Consider the following 19,633-nt stretch of genomic DNA (forward strand, 5'->3'; position numbering starts at 1 on the left):
GGGGGAGTGGGCAGGGGCCGGGACGTGACATGCTGGGCTCGGTCTCTGGGCTGCCTGGAGCCTCCTTCGCCGGTAGACGCGCAGTTGGGAGCAGCGGTGGGAAGGTTTCGAGTCTTGCTTGACCTTAATTGCTGAGAAGTTGCCCGATGAGACGCGTAAACAGCAGATCTCCTCAGATTAGGTTGGGTGATAATCCAGGAGGGTATGACTGGCTGCCTCACATGCAGCCCTGCGTGGCTGGAGCTGCCGCTCTCCCACTGGATGTGCAGGCGGCAGCTGTGTAAATAGCAGGGCTGGTGCTTGTAGTCTTCGCTGCTGATGGCACACTTCGGGATTTTTTTCTTCACCCGACAGTATTTTTGCCTTTCTGAGTATCAGTTTCATTTCGAGGAAAGGCTCAGGATTATCTGCACTGCTATAGCGCCTACTGTACTGGTGTATAATAAAGTAAGTCCTTACACTTAAGAATTTTGATGTTGAGAATCATTTTTTGGAACTGCAGAGAATATCCAGGGTAGACCACAGCGTAGGTTGGCAAGATTGTTCCCAGTGAGGATCCTAGTTATGTTATATATCTATTATTGCGTGGTACCCTGTAAATGTATCCATTTTGTGATTCTGGTGAGTATTTTTTTCTTCTTTCTGTTAAAAAAAGGTCTACTTGTGGTAAAGGTTTTAGTTATGTTGCTTTGGTGCAGGATGCTGCAGTACCCAGAATCTTGAATCTACAAAATTACAGGATTTCTTAGGATATTTCTGCACCCAGTCCTTTTTAAAGGCAATAGTGCCAGCAGGAACAGTTTAAGTTCACGAATAGAAACAGTGATGGTGGCTGACAGGGATATGGTGACTTTGTCTTGGAGTGCTTTTTGCGCCCAGAATCACATGATCTGGCCTATGGAGATGTGAAATTCTGAAATGAATATGATTTTGAGGTAGTGCCTTTTTCTAAAATTAGAAACATTTGATACTTTCACTAGATGACCCCATTCCAGCTTGGGAAGGTGTTCAGCTTAAGCCTCTAAACCTTACTCGAGAGTCCATTGCATTTTGATTACCCCTCTCCATTCATGGTGTGATAAAGTTCAGGTTCTCATTCTTTTAAATTCTCCATAGATTTCCTTAGTTCACCTTCACACTTCACACTTTGGAACTTGTTGCTTTCTGTTTATTTTTGTCTCTGATGCTTTTCTTGTTTGCATATTTGCAAGACAAAAGAAAGAATACCTTTGCTGTCAGCAGGTAGTTACTCCTAATTTTACAAAAGGCTTGTCAGTAGACTTGTGATTCAACTGACTTCAGAGGATTCTTGTTTATTTTCTGTTCCATTAACAGTATAGAGACACAGTCAAAATGTTCACTTAATTCACTTAATCCAGTGTTGCAGTTTCAGCAAGCTTTCTGAGAAAAGACCTTGTGCCTTTCGTCTGGAATGCCTGTTGACAAAAATACAGTTTTCTGTGTTACTCTGTGAGAAATAGTATCAACTAGCTGCGGTGTCCATTTATGGTCTCCACAAGCTACCTGTGGGTTTTCCAACTGCCCTGGGTAATTTGACTACCCAGTAAGCAAGCAGGCTTTCTAATCCTGAGCAACAGAGGAGGGAGGTCAGCCAGTTCTAGCAGAATGCCGTCCCCTTGAATGCCCTGCCATATACCGGGTATAGCTGACCAGCCTTGCTGGGGGCTGTTGTCATGTATGTTGTAGGAATTAATTAAATAAAAATAATATTTTTATTTAAAAAAAAAGTCCTGTGGGTTAAGGGCAGAGAATTAATATTCTGGAGCAGGAGCGTAGGTCTCTTATATTAATAACGAGCTGCTGCATACTCTCCAAAGGATGCCTTAATCACCAGTTGCACTGCTGTGGCAGGAGTAATGCCTCAACAAACATCACAGTAATGGGCATCAGGGATTTGGAACCCCACAACCTGTCTTGTTCCATCCTCACAAGTGGGACTAAAGATTTATGGAGCAATCAGCCATAGTCTGTATAGTGTTTTCTGTATAATTTGACAGTATTTTTTGATGAGCAAGGCGAAGTTTATCAAATAAGTGTTTATTCTATTTGTGGCTGTAGCTCTTGACAGCTGTGGCCAAAATCTTTTGGTTGGTTTTCGGTTTGGTTAGTTTTTTGTTTCTGAGGAAAAACTAGGATGCGGAATAAAGCTCTTTTCAGGCTGCTGCTTTTGGCTAAAACAGCAGTATTTCCAACAGTTCAGTAACTGGAATGGTCTACTTAAATTACTGAGCATAAACTGGTGTGCTCCCTATTAACAGCAGATGTACAGCCCAGTTAATAGGTCACAGTAGCAGAATGAGGGGGCTAAATCAGACATGAGCCATCGGCTGCAGAAGTACAGTCCAGATTTATCAGGGTGACCTTGAATCGCTGCAAATGGAGCCTCTTAGGATACTGCAGCTCTACTGTCAGGTAATACCTGTTTACACTATAAATATCTTAAGAGAATTAATGTTTCAGGCCCCTGTGCTGAGGCAGGCAGAAATGTCCCCCTCAAGATGCAAGAAGTTAATTAGCATTTCATTAGATACTGTGCACCCAAACAAGATGTTGTGCGGCAGAAATAAAAATTAAATGAATTGAAAGAAAGCCAGTGGGAAAACGCCAATGCAAAACTGATCATATGAAGGTTTTATCATTTGATGTATAATGTTTGAAATAGGTGGGCACCCAATATGTGTGTTTCCTTCTGATGTTTTGTTTCCGATATTGTTAGAAGTGAGGGAGGAGAGAAAGAGAAACAGCACAGATAAACAAAGACGGCACTGGGGACCCAGTATTTGCTGGTTGTCAACTCAGCAAAAGGACACAAAATTTTCTCATGGGAAGGAAAACTCTAATTTGGTGGGAGGCAGAGACAATCACAAGAGGAAGTTGGAGGAACCACAATTTTTCCAGGTTACTGAAGGACAGCAGGATGATCGTGCACATCTAAAAGGCATTTAAAGATCTGAGAAGAGCCACATATTTCACTAGTGTAGTCCTTTAGCATCTTCCTTCTGAAAAATATTAATAATTAGCCTTATATTCGGTCTACTAATCATTTAATGTTTCTTTTCTCCTCGCTTGGAGGTGTTGTATTAGATGTTGCAAAACAAAAGCACTCCTGGCTTATGTTAAAACTTGTAATGGTATACTATTGTTTTCAAGAGTGAAGAATTTATTTTTTTTTTGGTTGACGTTTTGACAGACATTTGCAAGTTTTTAATCATGTTAATTAAAAAATAGTTACTTGCAAAGAATAAATTATTGTCATTTGCATTTGTTTTGGTGATATGTTTACTATGATATCATCCACAACCTCCAGTGTAAATCTGAGTTTGGTTGTGCTGGGCACTATGCAAACCTTGGAGAAATACACAACCTCTGATTCACTGGTAAAATGCTGGTTCCAATTTGGTGGGGTGTGCTTCATTAGTAAGTGAAATCATCCTTATATGTGGAATAGGTGCTGTTTCTTTGCTAGCTTCAAGTAGGAGCTGTTTAGAAACATTATGGTTATTTGCATTATGACTGTTAACCTGCATGTTTGCTTCCCCCAAGCAAAAGGTAGGAAAGTTGCAAAACTCCCTGCAAAAAAAGACTTTATAGCAGGAATAGGAGCTGAGAGATCGCAGTTCAGAGGCAGCAGTGTGAAGTAGCAAGGGGAAGGCCAAAAGCTGCAAGGTGATGTTAACAAAGCTTAGGTCCAGGAGCCACTGGTCTGAATTTAACATGTCCTTTAAGTACTTGCTCTTAGTCTCAAGTCGGTGGCTGTTGAATACTTTCTGAACTGCTTAGTTTAAAATCAGTATCTTCTTTTGTATAAAATATTCAGAGTATGGTGGATAATTTACTTTGTATGGCAGCGCTGTTCTTTAAGCCATAAAAAGCTCTTTCAGTCTCAGTTCCACACCAGCTAAGGCAACAGCGGAAGGAATGCCACTTCTATCAGAATAGGTTTTATATAAATAGGCTTTTCTGATTTATAGCAGAGTTTCACCCCCACTTCCACCCCCGATACAGAAAAATACTCCTTTAGCATGTTGTCTAGAAAACCCTAATGCCAAAAATTGGTGCATTTTATTGGGATAACCTCTGTGAATGCTGGAGATCCAGACTAGTCCAGGGCAAGTCCTTGGAGTCCCCGTTTCATTGAACTGAATATTTGTCGGCTTCCATGGTAATACCCAATTTGCAGTTGGTTAGGGCACGACTGGTGACCGTTCCTTTTGACGGCAGCGCTGGCTCAGTGCTGGCAGCACTAGCACTGCTTCTGCAATGCCTTCTTCAGTGCTGATAGAACTGCATGGCTGCATGGAGAACTGGATCAGGAAAATGACTTGGATTTTTAAATTATTTTTTTTCTGCCAGCTTATTTTTATCTCTTAAATTATGTAATTATTCCATAACTTGAGTTTTCTGCTTGGATTCTGTCCCAGACAATTGTTAAGATTCAGTAGCTATGGGGAACATAGAAACAGCCTTTTTTCTGTAATATGTGCACTGTTGCAGAGTAAATGGAGAAAAATTCATCAGTCTCTTGTGACTTGGGGGTGGGATGTGGGAGTATTCCTTATTAGACAGCTCCCCAAAGAGTGAAAATTGTATGTAGGTACTCTGAGCTATCTATAGTGAGCAGCACTTGGAGCTATTGCTTTGTGTGGACATGCTGAGTCATTTCAGAGAGAAATGCTTCTAAAATGCTAAACAATAGACATCCAGGTCTCTGGTGTCCTGTGGACCTTTTGACTGATTTTAAAATGTAATCTGAAAACCCATATTCCTTTCATATTTGTATTTAAATTATTGTTCTGTACCTTCCTTCTTTTTGCCTAGAATAAACTACTCTGCTTCCTCGGAATTTTCTTAATGGCTTCCCATATAATCCTTTTTTGTTGTCTTCTGAGATGGGTATGTGAAAAACCGGCTATTTTGCAGCGACTGGTTAATAAGCTCCATGCAGTACTACATCACAGCAAAGATGCTGGTTTTCAAGGTTGCCCAAATGTCTGTGGTCCAGCCATCACAGGGGGTTAGAGCCTTCCATACGGAGTTACATGTGAATGCATCAATGTTGCTTTTCAACGGCTGATTTTTCCAGATAATGTCATGAGCCAGAACTATTAGCTTTCTGAATTTCCTTTCATGTAGATTTTGTTAGACTCTTAAACCTTGAGTCTCTCCTGTGTTTCAGCTTGTACAGTGACCTACTTGTATCTTTCAGATAAAGAGAAGGAGAAAATAAAGCTTGAAGAAGATGAGGCAGCAGCTGCCAGCACTATGGCAGTCTCGGCTTCCCTTATGCCACCTATTTGGGACAAAACTATTCCTTACGATGGCGAGTCTTTCCACCTGGAGTACATGGATCTGGATGAGTTCCTGCTGGAGAATGGAATTCCTTCCAGCCCTACTCACCTGGATTTGAACCAGAATCCACTCTTGCCTGTGGCTGAGCTGGAAGGAAAGGAGTCTGCCAGTGCTTCCACTGGTTCTCCTGCATCATCCTCCTCCACTGCAGTTTACCAGCAATCTGAAGCAGCCTCCAGCACAGGTAGATGGAACAGTACGGGGCTCCGAGGGACTTCTGTTGTTCTCATACTAAAAGGTGCCTCTTCGGATCAAAGAGGAGACATGCCAGCCTGTCAGTGTTAGGTGGGGCAGGTTAAGTAGCACAAACATGTTCAGTGTAGAGCCTTAGTCCCTGTGTCAATTCATGAAGATGCTGCCTCTTCTCTTCTTCTCTCTCCTGCTCCTGTGAAAAATGAGTGTCTGTCAGTGTGCACTCTTGTTTCTCTTTTGAAATTAGAAGAACTGAAACAGCAACATAAAGTATTTGATTTCTTGGTATTGCTAATCTAGTGAGAAGCTGGACATGATGAGAAAATATTTTCTCAGGTTATTTTACAACAGATTTGACAGCTTGTCACAAGTCATGTGTGCTGCCTTGGTCTGCTTGGGTGAACTTACACGAACTTAATGTACCTCAAATAACGATATTAAGTAGAAAAACAGTGAAGCAATTTTTTTGTGGTAGCCTGTGAAGTGTGAGAACAGACACTTGGAAAAGATGTTTTAATGATGCAATTTGATGTGCTGTGGTGCTTTGAAGTGGGAATGGGGGAACACAGAAACAGAACTGTACTTAAATGGTACTAGGAAACTTTCACTCTACATTTGTAATATGGAGATCTTGTCTATTAAGGAATTCAGCAGCTCAGTTTGCCCTAGATTTGGAGTTTAAACATGATAGCCTCTAAATTTTCATGATACTATTTTATGAGCAGGCTTTACAGAAAGCATTTTGCTCTGGACCTCTTCTGTAAATCTGTGAGAGATACAATGTGGAGCTCCTTCCATAAGTCATAGAGCGTGGCTTTTTTCTAGGTGGTATATGAAAAAACTTATTTATTGATCACTCCTGCAAATTGCACTAACATTTACAATTCATGTATATGAAGTTTCTAAACAATAGACTAATATGGTAAAGTTCATACAAACATTATCAGTGTCAGACAGTCTATTGGTACATTTGTTGCTATATGGTAAAGAAGCAGAATACTGTTACATTTGTAACAAACCCTCCTTTATTTAGTCATTTCTTTGGAAATATAGTTGTCTGACCTTCCAAGGTCCCAGGGACTGGAGTCTCTGACCAGGCTTGTTTCTGTAGGGATTTCTGTGGTACAAAATTCAGGCTGGACAAGTTTCTCCCTTCTTACTGCCATTGGAGGTGCTTCTTAACTGTGCAAAAAAGCATGTAATTTTTGCCAAGGAAGTATTAACTCCTGTACTGCATCTGTCTACTCATGTCTGTTAGTCTGGCATATGTTCCTAGAGTTATGTTACAGACTGGACTGTGAACCCTTCCTCTGTACCAGCAGCAGTACAGCACCAAGCACACCTCAGGGAAGTACCAAATGATACTATTAATTATAGTTGCTCACAACAGGACAATAAATAGACACATAAGTTGGCTTCTTAGTTGATTCTTTTCAACCTGCTGAATGTATTGTAACTTCTCCTGTTGTTGCCAGAGTCCCCACCACAAAATGAGAGAAATACTCCCAGCCCCATCGATCCTGACTGCGTAGAAGTTGAGGTGAATTTTAACCCTGACCCTGCTGATTTAGTGCTGTCCAGTGTGCCTGGTGGTGAGCTCTTCAATCCTCGCAAACACAAGTTTACTGAAGAGGACCTGAAACCACAACCTATGATTAAAAAAGCCAAGAAAGTTTTTGTCCCAGATGAGCAAAAGGTAACAGATTTATTGCTGCAGACTTCTCTAGGCCTTGATAAAAGTTTCCAACTTTCTGTGCAAACACTTTGATGTACACAGCTAATGCAGTATACCTATATGATTGGGCAGAAGCACTGCCAAGAATAGAATTGGCAAGCCAACTGCTGTGCTTGCTGTTTTGCAGGTTTTGGTATCATGAGATAATTACTGGCCAGGAACAACTGATCATGCTATAAACAGAAATTAGAAGAACTATCAAGTCAAATCCTCATCACTTGCACTTTTGAAGGCCATTGTCTGTATTTGCCTAGCATTATGTCTGATCAGGATTTAAGCAACCTAGACAACAGAACAGGTTGTTTTCTGTGGAAGTTCATTCCTGAATTGAAACTAAGTAAAGGGAGCATTTCAGTTGGACAACTTTTTAGTACCCAAGTCTCCTAGTCTCCTTAGTTCTAGCAGTGCGCTTGGTTTATCCTAAAACAAGACTCGTGTAAGGATTAAATCTTACAGTACTGCATTGCTTCCATTTTGATGTCAGAGTCCTGCAAACCTATGAAGGAGATTCCTCAGTATAGCAATCAGTATGATTGTCATTATACAATAAAGAGGTGTCTCTGATACAGTTGTCAGTTTGGCATCTTTTTTTTAATTACAGGATGAAAAATATTGGACAAGACGAAAGAAGAACAACGTGGCAGCCAAGCGCTCCCGTGATGCTCGGCGATTAAAGGAGAATCAGATCACAATTCGGGCAGCCTTTCTTGAGAAAGAAAACACAGCCCTGAGGACGGAGGTTGCAGAGCTGCGCAAGGAAGTGGGACGATGCAAGAACATTGTTTCTAAATACGAGACCAGATACGGACCCTTGTAAGCACACCCCTTTTCCTTGTTAGGGCTCCTTGTTTTAGCCTCTTAAACTTCTCTGCCTTCCGTAGAGACTCCCAGAAATAAAGTTTATGGAGGCTTTGCCATTTTACATCTATTAAAAAACCCCAACAAAACACAAAAAACCCCTGTTTCTGTTGGCACAACTTGTTCAGGACCTTTCCTGATCATTGCGTTGCCCAAAATCTGTGTGTCCATATTTACAACTTTGTTTTTAACAACAACAGAGCATTTTCTGATGTCATACAATAGAACAGATTCACCTGTCTGGAGGAATAAATGTGGATCCCTCCTGACTGGACAGGGTTTTTGCTATCTGTTCTAATCTTCATTTTAAGTGGAGAAAGAGCTTGGGAGACTCTTCTCACTTCTTTTTTTTTTTTTTTTTAATTTTCAAACTCTTATTCTTTTCTCTTCTCCATTCCACCCCCCCCCAAAAGTGTAAAACACAATTTTAGGGTATAAGTAGATGTTGCAGGGCAGCATCATGAAATCGTTTCCTCTCCCATTCAGAGGCACTAGAAAGCACCTGTTGTATAGAACTCTGTTCCTGTTGAAGAGGAATAGGGGGACCTTTAGGACAGGGAGACAGAAAAATATTCAATCTCTTGTAAAAACAGAAGTATTGCAAGGTTAATTCATGAGTGTTATGCAGAACAGAGTCAGTGCAGTTCTGACTAAAATACTGTTCAAATGTCTTGGTAGGTTCTAATCCTAGATAACTTGCAGAAACCAAGGAGAAAGAACAGTAGTGAATCACTTGCTTTACAAATATGGACAAAATAATTTGCTGTGGGTTTTGGGCTGTATTTCTACCACTACTCCTCCTTTTTTCCTTAGAGGAACTTCCCTCTTGAATTGCTGATAAAACAGCATGTTGCACTTAACTGAGAAGTAAGGGAGATTTAGAAAGAGAGGTCTGGCTCATTAGGCTGAACCTTGAGTCCCATCTGTTAAAAAAAGGCCAGTACCTTATGCTTTGGAAGAAGAGGCTTTTTTTAAGAAGCAAACGAGCCACTGTTACTTTACTGCACCTTACCTGTTGTGCAAGAGATTGAGAAAGAGTTTTGGTCCTTTGCCTCCTGAACACTCTATGGGATAAGCTACACCCACTGTAAACACGAACAGTTTGCCTCCCTATCTCTCCTGTGTAGCAGCATATCTGGTCTTTCCATGCTTGCTGGTTCTCTCTCCAGCATGTTTCCTGATAGAAAATTAGCACACAAGGCTTGCCCTCTTGGAAGTAATCCATTCTCAGCACCAAGCACTGCTTCAACAGTATGTGGTGTTAGAAGAAAAAAAAAATATGTTGTGTGTGATGTTGGGACCTTCTACATGACCTACAACTGCAAGAACCAGAAGCTTTACCAGAAGTATATCTCTAGAAGTCCTCTTAACAAGAGAAGCTGTCTTAAGATAGTGGCTGTGTCAGAACTCTTAGGCTATACTTCCTGGGATATTTATATTAAGGAATAAATGTGGGATAGATAATGTTGAGGCTAGTTTGCAGTTCCTCTATTGAAATCTGAAAAGTATATTTAAAAAGCATTGGGGTTTATTTTCTATACTAAAGACTTCTTGCCCAGCTTGTCTTTTAAACATCATGTGGAAATTGGTATGAGTTTAGACCAACTGTGTGTTGACTTCTTAAGGAAGTGGAGAAGCAGGCTAATTGAGAACACTTAATGTATGCTTTGAACTATCTCCCCCTGTTATGCTCTTAATTTGACTAGAGTGGCTCTCGATGCAGTGTTTGTTGGTCTAATTTCTTTCAAACATACTAAAAATTGTCACCCTTTCAGCAGGGGTTTTTCTTTCACAGGGTGGTTTGTGGTGGTGATGGTGGGAAGTATGTTATAAATAAATTGTCACACTTAATGCTTTGCTTTGTTTAAAGTGACTTATCTGATTCCGAGTGATGCAACTTTAAAGACTTTTAAAAACAAAGAAACTAAAAAGCACACATGAATCGCCAGTCTTCAGAGTGAGCAGTGAAATCTGTGAGGTGTCCCAACACAAACAACTGACGATGACCCTGCCTGCCTCCTTGCCTGCAAGTACCCCATCTGACTACCCAGGGCTGGGCATGATGAAAAGTGCAAAGTCTCCTTAATTCTGTATATGACTTTCTTATCTGTCTTTCTCACTGTAACTATGAACTACAATAAGCTTACCTATTGGGGTTTTGTCAAGACACTCAAAGTTCACATCTCAAAGTCCGTGACAGCCTGTGTGAATAGTGACTCTTCACTTCAGCACTCGAGTGGAAGAAAAGAGGGAGTTTTAAATGAAAATGTCTGTTATATATAAAGAACTGCTATGTTTTAAGACTCTTTTCCCTGCAGTAGAATGAATTTTATTTAATACTGCAGCTCACTTCTGGTACAGTGGGTACAGTGTAGCATATTGTGGAGTACTGTGAGTGTAGAACTAAAGACACCAGGAAAACAGCAGCCTGTGATGTGAGACTTCAGTGCAGAAAAGTACAGCAGATGTATTGAAACAAGGCACAGTGTGCCACACTGAGATGGCCCATGTAATAGTAAATGTGGTTGCTCTTCTGCTCCACAGCTACACTGCTGTAACCTGCCTTTTCCTTTATTTTGTTTATGAGGATCACTTCCTTTTATGGTATCTTGCTGAAACAGGATCTATTCTTCTGTTAACGATTTAGCAATCATGGAAAAGGTGCTATTCTGAGCTGCTGATCCCCGAGACTTTTGGCAGTTTAGACTACCAAAGGAGCATTAGCTCCAGCAAAACAATGGCTGTTAGCTGCCAAATTACAGTTTTCTGTCTCTTGACTGCAGGAGAACTGCGGCGGTGAAAGAGTACTTTCTTCATCTGTTTTATAAAAGTAAGACAGCCAGTGATCTCCCAGAGTTACAACAGGCATCTTAAGTATCAACCCGTGTGCTGGTGTGGGAGGGTAGATGAAAGCTTGGACAGATTGTGGGGATGTTTATTGTGTGTAGAAGATGGAGGAAGTAGGTGGAAGTTCCGTTGTAAGAGTTTCATCAGCATAACAAGAATCTGCTCTTATATTGAGGAAACTTAAAATCTAAAGAAGTGGGAAGAAAAGTGTGTGGTAAGAAAAAGAGTTCTTAATTTCTAGGAAAGAAGTACAGGACCATGCTTTAGCCAAAATGAGGCTTGTAAGACAGGAGAGTATTGATGCTTGGGGATTGATAAATAGCACACACCTCAAGAAAAATAATTTTGAAAGCTTTCAGAAGCACAAGTGCCAAAATTATGAGGCATGACTAGTTACCAGCATAGCTCAGCACTATCATGTCGAACAATTGTTTTGACTTTATGTTAAGAGATTCCACCACTAATTTCAGAGCAGAAAGGCAAAGAGAAAAATGTGAGAAGAAGCAGCTGTTGTAAACTTAATTTAAAAAAAAAAAAGATAAAAATTTCAAAAGCCAGGATTCATAACCAGTTTTTGACAGCATAACCTTTGTAAAGAGCATATATAGTTATTGACCTATCATTTTTAATGGACCATGTTCTGAAGTCAAGCAAATGTTTTTACCAAAGTATACTTAGTAAGTGATTTTATTATAATTTTTGGATTCTAAAGATCTGAGATAACCTTGGGATATTCTTATGAAATAAATTAATAGCCTAGTTCCATATTGCTGAAGTGTCAGCATATATCTCTACCTGTATCAAGTATTGCTGGTTTGGACTGATATTTTTGGTATGTACTGGTTTTTGTTTTATTTTGGTGATAAAGGCCAAACCATGGATCAAAAACAAACAAACCAGCAACAAAACAAACAACCCTGACAGCACGTAAATGTAGCAACTTTTTGCATTCATAATTTCTAAATTTTCAGTTAGTTTTGGCTGTTCTTGAAAGTCATGCTTCCTGTTTAAATTGTAAAGCTAAAGGGTATTGTAACTGGGCAAGGAGTTGCTAGTCCTTCATTTGGATCTTACTGTGCTTAGGAATATCTTTTAAATACTTACATATTGTGTACAGGATCTGATTTTGCAGTATGTCATGGCATTTTAACAGCAAAATATTCAGTCAGTGAGATTAGTATGTGCAATTCTATTGTTTTATTTCTGTTATATTAAAAGCTTACACAATGGAAACCAACAGTGAATGTTCATTAGATCTTTGTCTCAGAGAAGACTGTTAGCAAACTCTTGTGCTTCCCTGTAGGACAGTGCAGATTTGCACAACCTGTGATTCATGTGTCTATGGGTTGCAAAACTGGAAAATCGCACTTTAGAGTGAGTGCGGCTCAACTTCTATAGCTGGAGAATTTATTTTTTTTTAATTTTATTTTTGTGTTGAGAAGCAGCATCTTTAAAGGTAGATGAGAAGGTAGTAACTATTTAAAGGAGTGCAGATATTGCCAGACAAAAGATACTGTGCAATGCTGAATTCCTTCCTCTGTTTTTGCAGTCTCAGGAAGTTTACTGCTTCAGAGCTCTCTGCTCCTCTCAGAACAATTACCTATATCATCTTGTTTCTTTGACTCTGATGACAATCCTATCTGTGTGTGATAACTTGGGTATGTTTTCATAGTGGTCATAAGAAGACCAATACTCTTTTGGCTCAATTTGAACATTAAAAAGTGCTGAATTGACACTGTTAGAGTCTGAAGTTCTCTAGCCTTGGAATATGCTCTGTAGAGACCATAAGTGTGCCTGATGTCAGCCTACCCTATTCCAGCCATAAAGGGACCATCTCCAAGGGGAGAAAATAAAGGGAGTGTGTACCTTTCAGCATCACTGCGGGGATTGCCAGGAAAGAGCAGTTTTTGACTTTCATTGGGATGTGGATTGACATCACATGGCCATTTCACAGTACTAACTTTGAAAATATATAAACTGTGATTAGATTAGTCGACAATGAGTGTTATCTTACTCTACAGAAGAAACAGGCTATGAATAAATGATGCACAACATTTAATACAGTATTGCTTTCATAAATGATTTTCTAATCTCCACATAGTTATATCTCCTTATAATAATGTGGTTTTATATCTAAAAATTCCCTAGAAGCTTAATCTTTCACCTGTTGCCAAGATCTGCTCCCACTGAAGCTAGTAACAAAGATCTCATTAACTCCCACAGGAAAAAGTCTTTACTCTCACGTGGTTATTGTGAAGTTTTAGCAAGTGCTGGAGTCATGAGTGTCTTTGCTTTACTGTGGAGCATTCTGTGCTGGGATCAGGTGGATGTATCTCAGATTGCAGATGTAATGTTGGTAAACTGGTCCTGTCACTTGTTCATCTACATAGTTAGTCATAGTTTTGATAGTGTGCTATAAACTTGTGTTGGGAGAAAAAGTGGTTTTGGTTTGTTTTTTTTTTTAAGAGGCTTTTTGCAATTCTTCTAGTAACATTTTATGTCTTTTCTGGCAATTCTCCGTTTCCTTGCTGTGCTGTTTGAAAGCCCAAGGTGTTCTAACTGTATAAATCACTTTCAGCATTATTTGCAGGACTGCTACTAAATTCTACCAAATTAATTTCAAGTTGGGATGTACAGTGGAAGGGTCAGCAGCTTTGGGAATACTGTAATAAAACCACTTGTGTGGAAAAAACTATTTTTTGTAGATAGCTGAAATAATGGACCTGCACAGGAGAGAGTATTGCTGCTTCAGTCTTGTAAGCCCCCGAGCATAAAAAGGCTCTGTTCCTTCTGATCAGGAGTTTTCATTTTTAGTGAGAGAGGAGGTATCTCGGACCTTTGTAAAATCCAGACAGGCTTTTGTTCTCCTGTACAGTTTTAGCTGCTAAGCACAAGATGAGAAATGCAGATTTGTCTTAGTGCATAAATCTTATATTTTTGGCAACATACATCTAATCCATAAAGAGCAAAATCATTTATTAGTGCTAGTGTTTTGCCTTTGCAGCACTACAATACTCTTGACTGGCTTTCTAGATGTTCTGATAATTACTCTGCTCTTTTTATCTGCCACTGTAACATGGTGAAGATAGGTAAACTCACAGTTAAAGACTGGGAGAAAGGTAGAAAGAATAGGCTTATCGAAACTTCTGTGGAGATGCTAACATAATGCTAATTGAGAAATTACAGTTATTTAATTCATGATGATACAGATTTGTCATACAGATGTAATTTGTTAGTTTGATAGTCTGCAGTTAGTTTGATAGACTCACCCTAGTGAGTCACTTTTGGAATGCAAACTTCTTAAAGTTCAGACACCTACAGGGAAAAAGGAATCCTTTGAGGAAAATACATGTAGAGAGAGTTACAGATACTTGGCAAGGAGGGAAGAGGAGAGTAATGCAAGAGTCTGACCTGAGTGAGATTGCTAAAACTGACACCTTGCTGTTTACAATTTTAGGCCAATTTGGATCCCATCAGTTTAGCATGATACTGAAGATAAGTACTTGTTTAGGTCTTGGGAATCTCCTTTTCTTGGTCTCACTTCCACAGTCCAGAAGAAAGTGAAGGGAATGTACAGATAGGGAGGAGAGTTACTGCAGAAAGGCATGGAAAAAATAGCTGTTGCTTCAACTGAGTGCGCTGCTGCACTGGGACTTGACCTGCGAATGCGAACTGGTAGTGCTGTGTCATGAGGAAATAACTATCTGAGGCCCCGATCTTTTAAGGCCTCAATTCTGCTACCATTTCTGCACGGGATGAGCCCTGTATCTGTAGAGAACCATGTGGACTTCACAGGATCTGTTCCTGAATGTGAAGCTCTGCCCAGGCAGTCGGCTGCAGAATTGTGTCCTTAACACACTGTCAGTTGTAGTTATAGGGCTGTTGATATTAAGTGTTACTTGGGTGCCTGTTACATAGCCAAAACCCTTGTTACTTCATTTTCCTAACTAAGGCATGAGCAGAAGCCCTTTGCTGTACAACATCTGTAAAAAAATTAAAAATGTACTTCACATACGTCTAGTAAATTAAGGCATGTGATTTTGGTCTGTGGGTCTCAACAAACTTTGCTCGTGTACCTGCCTGAATGTTTTCTTAGATCTGCAGCTATGTCTCAGTGAGAAGGCATGGTGGGATTTGTTTTCCCAAGGGGGCACAATAGCGGGTGTCATCTGTCATGCTGCGGGTGACCACTTGCTACTGGCCAGGATCATGGATGGATGCATCCTCCGCACTTTTATGTGAAGTTGTCTGAAATATGGTGATTAACATGATTATTGGAATACTGTATTTTGTATAACTTAGAACATGTAAATACACTTTTAAAACTAATCTGTTCTCTGAAGTAATAAATAAGTGCTTCCATTGTAATATCTGAATATTGTTAATGCTTTATGTAGCTTGATTTGGGATTATTTTTTTCCTAGAGAACTACAGAAATCAAAACAAAGATTGATGTTGTGGAATTCTAGTCTAGTTGTGATGCTTTCTATCAGCAAAAAAAAATGTTTTAATAATAATAACAGCAATGAGCTACTTAAGCAGAGAAACTGAGATTTTTGAGGGAATTGATTCTCTTCCAGTCTTTCTTTAACAGTAGTCACGGATTACATTCATAATTGTACTCTTCCCATCCTGTTAGCTGGACAGTTGATTTGTTCGTGAGTAGCATTTGGAAAGTGGCAATATTAAATTATTTGTAAAGCTTAGTGATTGAGGAAAACTAAAGCTGGGTGTTTTTTGTTGGGTGTGTTTTTTTTAACTATTCTCTGTTTTGACTCAAAGAGATCTGTCTCCACCCTTCAGCCAGACTGCAGCAAGTAGCAGTGAAACAGTGAGTGACTGTTACTGAAGCTCATTTGTGACCTAGATAGTCTACATCTTTATTACTTCCATTGTGTACATAGATGACACAGGTTTCCTGTGGTGTGGAGAGAGAGAGAAGGTGATTAATGACTTGTGGTTTTGCTGAGTACATGTTCACTGGATGCTGCACAGCTGGAACTTTAATCAGCTTTCATGACCTTTTCTATCTTGTGTTAAAAGGAAAAAAAAACCAAAACAGTGGAGTGAGAATCATGAGCAGTCAGCTAGGAAATATGAACACTTGGGTTTTGAGGTGTAGGTGAGATTGATCCATCAGCCTTCATGTAAAGAGATTAGCCTGTGATGACACTTTCTCCAGTCATAATATAACCTCTTGGTCTTTAATGCTGTACTGGGGCAGTCTCCTCTCTGGTAACAGCTGTGTCTGCAGTGTTCCATAAAAGACAAAGCTACATCTTTTGTAGTGGACAGAGACAATGGTAGGTCTTTTTAATTTCTTCTATTTTTTTCCCTCCCCTCTCAATGTCTCTAGGCTGTAAAATAGCTATGAAATAGCTAATCATATGTGCAAGTTATTCTGAAAACTCTGTTCCTGTAAAGCTTTTTCAGACATACATTTTTTAACTAAATAGTTTGAGGGAACTCCTATCTGCTATATTTGGCCTGAAATTCTGTTGCCTCTTGGATAAAAGTATTTTTTTGTCTTCAGATGTGACACTGATCTGTCCCATTCATTCAGTGGGATGGATGATAAATCTGCACAGTATTTATATAAGATATAAGTCTGATCATAGTTTTACTGCGTGTTAAGTTGTTTAATCTCTTGGATGTCTACTCCTTGAGGTTGTCTATAAAATTCTTGTAGCTGCTTTTTGAAGCAGTCCATCAAGTGCATTTGAGATCATCATGACTGAAAGATTCTATAGAAGTGAAAGAGATAATAAAGCTTGTAAAGCAGCTGGGTAAAACTGTATTGCCATAAATGGTTTTAATTTATATATGAATCTTCTGTCCCAAACTGCTTATTTTGTACATAAACCTAAACACTCCTGGCAGCTGATGGGTGAAAATAAAGGTGCTTAAACAGCAATCTAATGAGGAAAGGGCATTTCACTATTACAGAGTTGGTATTATTTTATATTTCCATTTATTACACTTTTTTAAATGTATAAACCACAGATTTGAATTCTCAAAGTCTTCAGCTTCGATTTTGTGAGTAGTTTAAATCCTCTCACCTCTCTGCTCGTAACTGGTTTTTAAGAAAAAGAAAAGCTTTTGTTTAAAATGTAAAATTTTGACTGTATTAAATTCTGTTAGTACCCTTCCTTTTTAAGAAATAAAATGTATATTCCACTATGCTGAGATCCAGTAATTTTGTTCTCTAGATAGCATATTGTGTGCTGTACACCTCTGCTGCCAGCACTACAGCTGCAATTTGCACTGAAGCTGGTAGATACTAAAGCAGCTGATCACCTTTTGGGAGTAGGTTCTTGCTGTGCATTTCCCATGTGTTAAGTGTGCTGGTAAGAGGTATACAATTCCCTGATTTTATTTTCTGGATTAATTGATTTCAAAAACTTTGCAGGGTTTTGCGTTTGTCCTGCAGTAACTCTTAGTTGAACTCTCTCAGGTAGGAGGAGAAATCTGACAAAAGTCAGCCACAGACACTTGGACCTTGCTTTGTCTGTTCTGTTGGAGCTGACAACATCCACATGACAAAATATTTAGAATTTACTTTCTTTCATGGGAAGTAAAGTTCAGAATAAATAAGTTTTGACCATGAGTACAGCTTTCTCCGTGCCTTTTCATTTTTTACCTAAATCTTGGTTACTTGTTTGGTTGCTTTGTTGAGGGTTTTGGTTTTGGTTGGTTGGTTGGTTGTTTTTTCATCAGTGGGGTTTTGGGGTTTTTTTCAAAAGCTGGTACTTGAAGATCAACTTGGTAAGGAATCTATATATTCACTGCATCTGATTGAAAAGGAGAGCTTCCAGAGAAGGCTGTGTTCACTTTCTTTTGCTTCTTACAGTCCATGATATTTCTATCTGAGACACATGCTTTCAAGGTAGACAAGATCACCAGTGCTTCAGTTTAATCTCTAGAAACTGCACTTAGGCAGCCTTCGTTGGATCCTTGCTTTTGTAAAAGGTATCTTGTATGATTACTGATGGAGAGTGTTAGCAAGGAAGAAATGAAGTGTCAGTGAGTTGTTTATCCCTGGCTGTCTTCCACAGCTATGGTGGGATTAGTGACCCAGGCAATTTGTTTATGAAAGCAAACTTTCATAAGTTTCATAAAGCCTCTTTAGAGGGTTGTGCTTGACCTCTACCACATACCAAAGGCCAAGGACTTGACATGGCCAAACCAAGGAATTGCACTAGAAACTGAGTAGATACAAGGTTGTGTTGGAAGTATCCTTCTGGTGTTACATGGCCTTACCACAGTGGAGGATATTTGGCGTCTTTTCCTTGTGATGGCAGCTGGCAGCAGCACTGATGTTTGGTATACAGTGCCTTCTTTTCAGGGAGCTTGAGCGTTCTCTTCGGTGGGTGGGTAGCGAATTTATAAATGTGCTAACTCTGCACATTATATTACTAGTTCCCTTTGGGAAATGTTGCAGCTATTAGTGATCTGAAGGATGGCAATGGGGAAAATGGCAACCTCTTATTCAGCCTTCCTCCTGTTGTGTGTTGGGGGAGATCTGCTGATCTTAGGACTTCAAATGTACTCAGTTTTGCTCCTCCTGGCTACACCGGATCCACAAGAGTGTGGAAAGGTTCTGTCTCTGGTTGGGTCTGTAGCATTCTGTAGTAGTAACTGGAATGTCTTGGTTGAGAAATGTGCAAGAGCTGCATCCACCACACTCTTCTGGATTTTTGCTTGCTTTTGGTTGTGGTTGTTGACTGGACATGGCTGTTGAGAAAACATGTGTCTTAGGCTTCTGAGGAAGTTGGGAGCAAACTAACAGGGAGTAAAGCCAGAAGCTGATGGTATAGGTATGATAGGCTTGTGGTTGGGTGGATGGGGTGTCCCTGGGAAATAATTGCAAAAGGGCAATAATTGCAAAAGGGCAATATGGGACCAGCCTTCCTCCCCTCAGGAAAGAAGAGGAGTCAGAAGAGGCTGGCTTGGTAGCTAGGTGCAAAGGTAGCTAGGTACCAACGTACTGAGGTAGCTGGGCGTAGAGTGGAAAGTTGCTGGCAGTATTCCAGAGGCTGTAAGAACGGAGTTCATGTACCTTATCCCTCTGTGCTTGATCACAGGTTTATGATCAAAAGTGGCTCTTGAAACATTTTATTCTCGAAATATGCTTCCAGCTTAACAAGAGCAGGCTCAGCACCCCACCCCTGGTCGAACCCTGGAGCAGGCAAGGCTTTGAACCAGATCCCTGTGCCTGTTCCGTGGTGGCAGTGTGACGGCAACAGGGCCACACACTTGCACTGCTCCACCCCGGGCTTTGTGCTGTGGGTGCACCCCGTGCCCCAGCACTGCTTGACCTGTTTGTGCTTGGGAAGGGTGCGGGTGGCTCCCAAGGAGCAGCTGCCTCAGCCTTTGTTGTCAGCCAATGCATTCATTTCGTCCTGCTGGCTGCTTATTTACTCCTAGGGCTTTATGTGGCGTAAAATGTAAAATACATAATTTGAGGAGAAGTAGCCTCCTCACGTTCTACCAGATTCACGTATTGCCGCAATCCATCGAGCGATGGGTGCTGCGGTGTCCTGCTCCTGTTTGGCACGCAGCTCGCAGCCCAGAAAAAGGGGTCGTTTCCAAGCCTTTATCCTGAGGGCAAGGCTAGCTGTCCTGCCCCTA

The 19,633-nt window shown here is 40.2% G+C and overlaps 1 protein-coding gene across 2 annotated transcripts in view; it reads left to right on the plus strand.

The window, feature by feature from the left end:
* TEF (TEF transcription factor, PAR bZIP family member) overlaps positions 1-17,184 on the plus strand; it is a 22,673-nt gene extending 5,489 nt beyond the window's left edge. Inside the window, exons 2-5 of one of the 2 annotated variants that reach the window (XM_008931520.3) lie at positions 5,228-5,554; positions 7,038-7,258; positions 7,899-8,110; positions 10,026-17,184. In XM_008931520.3, the coding sequence (XP_008929768.1) occupies positions 5,228-5,554; positions 7,038-7,258; positions 7,899-8,110; positions 10,026-10,047 (782 nt within the window). In that variant the 3' untranslated portion in view covers positions 10,048-17,184. The other variant, XM_018080292.3, reaches the window with a different exon arrangement.
* The last annotated feature ends 2,449 nt before the right edge of the window (positions 17,185-19,633 follow it).

This window comes from Manacus vitellinus, unplaced genomic scaffold, assembly GCF_001715985.3.
Source record: "Manacus vitellinus isolate BGI_N305 unplaced genomic scaffold, ASM171598v3 scaffold_5_pilon, whole genome shotgun sequence".
Taxonomy (NCBI): Eukaryota; Metazoa; Chordata; class Aves; order Passeriformes; family Pipridae; genus Manacus; species Manacus vitellinus.